The 3,459-nt window shown below is 35.5% G+C and overlaps 1 protein-coding gene across 1 annotated transcript; it reads left to right on the forward strand.

Moving 5' to 3' along the window:
• The first annotated feature begins 411 nt into the window (after positions 1-411).
• Positions 412-3,244, forward strand: LOC121261344 (fatty-acid-binding protein 1). The gene is made up of 4 exons (XM_041163667.1): positions 412-841; positions 1,531-1,780; positions 2,204-2,295; positions 2,904-3,244. Exons 1-4 carry the CDS (start codon positions 445-447, stop codon positions 3,041-3,043), a joined length of 879 nt encoding a protein of 292 aa, XP_041019601.1. The 5' UTR covers positions 412-444; the 3' UTR covers positions 3,044-3,244.
• The last annotated feature ends 215 nt before the right edge of the window (positions 3,245-3,459 follow it).

A 3,459-nucleotide genomic window follows, 5' to 3' on the forward strand; every position in this document is an offset into this window, starting at 1 on the left:
TAAGTTGTATATTATAATATATAATGATATAGCATTAGTGTAACTACTAATATTATAGACTATAATAATAATATATAGCTATTTATATAGAATTTTAAAATTTAATGTTATATTAATTAATAATTTACCATATAATATAAAATTATATATATATATATTATATATAATACAAAGAATTATAAAAAAAATATTTATATATATATATATATATATATATATATATATATATATGAGCCGCTCCAATTCGATCCGGTGTTAGAAGAAAAAAAAAAAAAAAAAACTAAAATCAAACAGATTTCCATCAATTTTAAGAAAAATAAAATCGATATCGGACCGTTCGGTCAATCCGGTGAACCCTTATTTTTTTCTTTCCCACTCCTGCAGTACGTAATATATAGTTTACAATTCAACCTCTGATTTTCACAAATTCCCCAAAATACCACCATGGTCTCTCTGCGCTTCCCGTTCTTGTTTTCTCAGCCCCCGAAGCTCCCCCACCGCATCAGCAGCACCACCTCCTCCCGAAGCTTCTCCTCCGCCACCACTGCCGTGTTAGTTGCTGCGTCTGCTGCTGCATCCGCCGCTGCCATAGTTGCGGCATCCAAAGACCCAAAACACCCGTTTCTCCAAAATGCGCTGAATTCCCTCCTCTCCTCCAACTGCTCGTCTGCCCCGCTCTGGGGCTCACTCTCTCTGGCTGAAAAATCGTCCTCGGCCGTGGTCGAGTACAAGAATGGAATCTCATTCCCTTCGATCCTCGGAGACTCTCGGCGGCTCCTCGGAATTGGGTTGAGGAAAAAGAGCATCTTTGGGTTGAAGAACATCGATGTCTATGCATTTGGTACCTCATTTCTTCTTCTTCAAGTTAAAAAGCTCGTTGCGTTTTCAGTGTTGGCATTGTCTATATGGATAATAACATGTATACGAATATACAAACGTGTCTGATTTTTTTAGATAGAATCAGGAACAGCTTTGAATTTGTTTGAAGTGAAAATATCTTGTCCTGATAATGCAGTTCCATCACTAGAAAGACATGGATGGTAATGATGTAAAATCGAATGAAACATTTCAGCCAGGATTTTCGGAAAAATTAAGATTATACTAAGTTCTTGTTGTTTGTGTTATTCTCGTGAATTAGTTTTCTTTTGTTATCACTGTATCCTTAGTTAAATTCTCTAAACAATAGGAAAAGAAAAACAATCTTCTTTCATGAGAGTCAACGATTTTTCGCTTGCACCGTTACTATATAGGAAAGATTCACTTCAGTTGTTTACTTAAATAAAAAGCTTCTCTGGAGGAAAAAAGTGTTCAACATAAGCCGATTCATCTGTCTCTTTTTTCCATTTTTCGGTGGGAGAGTGGGGCAGGGTAATTTCAGGTTTATATTTTTATTCATATACGTAGCCTGAGTTTTGCTCTTTCCACTAGAATCGTTAGCACTTTTTCGTGTTTACAATCAATAGATGCTTTCAATATTAAACACTTGCATTATACTTAAGTTGTGCCATTCTCGATTATGTCTTTGTGCAGGGGTTTATGCTGATGAAAATGGCCTAAAAGAATCTTTGGGTGAGAAATATGAGAAATTATCCACCTCTGAGTTCAAGGAAAACAAGGAGTGTAATGAAGATCTTATTGATAACGATATAGACATGACTGTTAGACTTCAAATAGTCTATAGCAAATTGAGCATCCGCTCTGTACGTAGTGCTTTTGAACAGTCAGTAGGGAGCAGACTCCAAAAGTTTGGTGGATCGGATAATAAAGAATTGCTTCAAAGGTGAATCATCCTATGACTTAATAGTTTCTTTCCATACCAATGGTAAGTATCGGTTGGATGTTATATTTCAAAGAATGAATGGCTGGAAAATGCTAAGAACTTTCATAGTTGGAGGCCATTTTATGCAGGGATATCACATCTCTCTCTCTCTCTCTCTCTCATTTTCTGCATTTTTCTTTGTCCGTTCTGTATACATAGTTGCCGGGTGCTCTAATTCCACCATAGGAAGCGTTTTCAAATTTTCCTGAAAAGATGGCCACTCTTTAATTATTTTGGATTTTTTTTTTCTTTAGTCCAATATGTCCCGAAATTGGAAATAGGTGCATTCTCTTGTATACTACCTGTATACTTGGGCTATACCTATTTTCGTATTAATAAAATCTCTTTTACTGAAAAAAAGATTAATAGCCAATTTTATTGCAGGTTCACTTCCCAGTTCAAAGATGAGTATAAGATACCACGGGGATCTGTGATAGATCTCTCAAGGGAACGGGGCCATGTACTTCGCACAACAAGTAAGATGCCTTTTCTGTTTTTATGTTCCTTTCTCTTTGGTTGCAAATTACGTCATACCCGACTTTACTTTACTTTTAGCTATGGCCTCTGTAACTGCTATGACTTCGCAGAAACTGACTTGAAAACACTTGTCACAGTGATGGAACTAGATGAATAATGCATTTGTGTGCAACGAAGAACATGATGTGCCTATCATATCATTATGTTTCTTCATTTTCTTGGGAGCCTTTCAGTACATATTGAACGGAATCCTTCAATCTCTGAATCATCAATATAATATTATAGGACCAGAATATAGCATATTGATGTCTAATGTCTATGGTTTCCTGCTGGACTACGGCATATAGGATGAGAGTGGAATTGATTGGTAATCATTCAGGTAACTAGCTGATGCTGGAGAAGTGATAAAGATCTGAATAAGCATTTATCATTTGAACAATAGATTAGAACCAGAGGAAATTTAACCTGAGGGAAATTTAATTCTTAGCAAGTTACCCCTGGTGAAGTCAATAAAAGAGGCTTTTGGAATGCTTAATCATTTTTTATGACATTGTTAGATAAATCATTAAATGCTAGTTCTTATTGTTATTTCTGTTAATTTTTTAAGTTGATGGAAAGGAGGTGGGAAGTATCCAGAGCAAACTTCTGTGCCGGTCTATTTTAGATTTATATATTGGTGAGGATCCATTTGATAGGCAAGCCAAAGAAGATATTGAACACAGTTTGGCCTCTCTCCTCCAGAAGTAGACAGATGATCATGATAACATGGCAATGGGGATTTAGAACTTTTTTCCCTGCCACGCAAATTGTATTTGAAAGAATTAATCTGTAATTCTGAGAATAATTTTGATTTAGGCATAAGGTCCAAGGTTTTCATTTTCCGAAAGTTATAATAATCATAATGCCCCCCTCCCCCGGTTGGGCGACGGGGCCCTTCTCGCGGGACTATTTACTCGTCAGTATATAGTCTTTTATGGGTTGGATAATTAAGGTATATCAAACAAATATAACCCAAATCTTGAATAAATATATCTATTTCTCTGTACTATAGACTTAATTTTTATTTTCTTTTTTACTTTATTCAATGATGTGTTCAGCCTCTAAAAGGATAAGATAATAATGGAATAAGAGACTATATAAGATACAAACAATATTTGTGGTAG

This window comes from Juglans microcarpa x Juglans regia, chromosome 4D (assembly GCF_004785595.1).
Source record: "Juglans microcarpa x Juglans regia isolate MS1-56 chromosome 4D, Jm3101_v1.0, whole genome shotgun sequence".
In the NCBI taxonomy this organism is placed as follows: domain Eukaryota; kingdom Viridiplantae; phylum Streptophyta; class Magnoliopsida; order Fagales; family Juglandaceae; genus Juglans; species Juglans microcarpa x Juglans regia.

Coding starts and splice junctions, on each gene's coding strand:
- LOC121261344 (XM_041163667.1), top strand. CDS start 445: ATGGTCTCTCTGCGCTTCCCGTTCTTGTTTTCTCAGCCCCCGAAGCTC. Junction 842..1,530: donor CATCGATGTCTATGCATTTG/GTACCTCATTTC, acceptor GTCTTTGTGCAG/GGGTTTATGCTGATGAAAAT. Junction 1,781..2,203: donor AATAAAGAATTGCTTCAAAG/GTGAATCATCCT, acceptor ATTTTATTGCAG/GTTCACTTCCCAGTTCAAAG.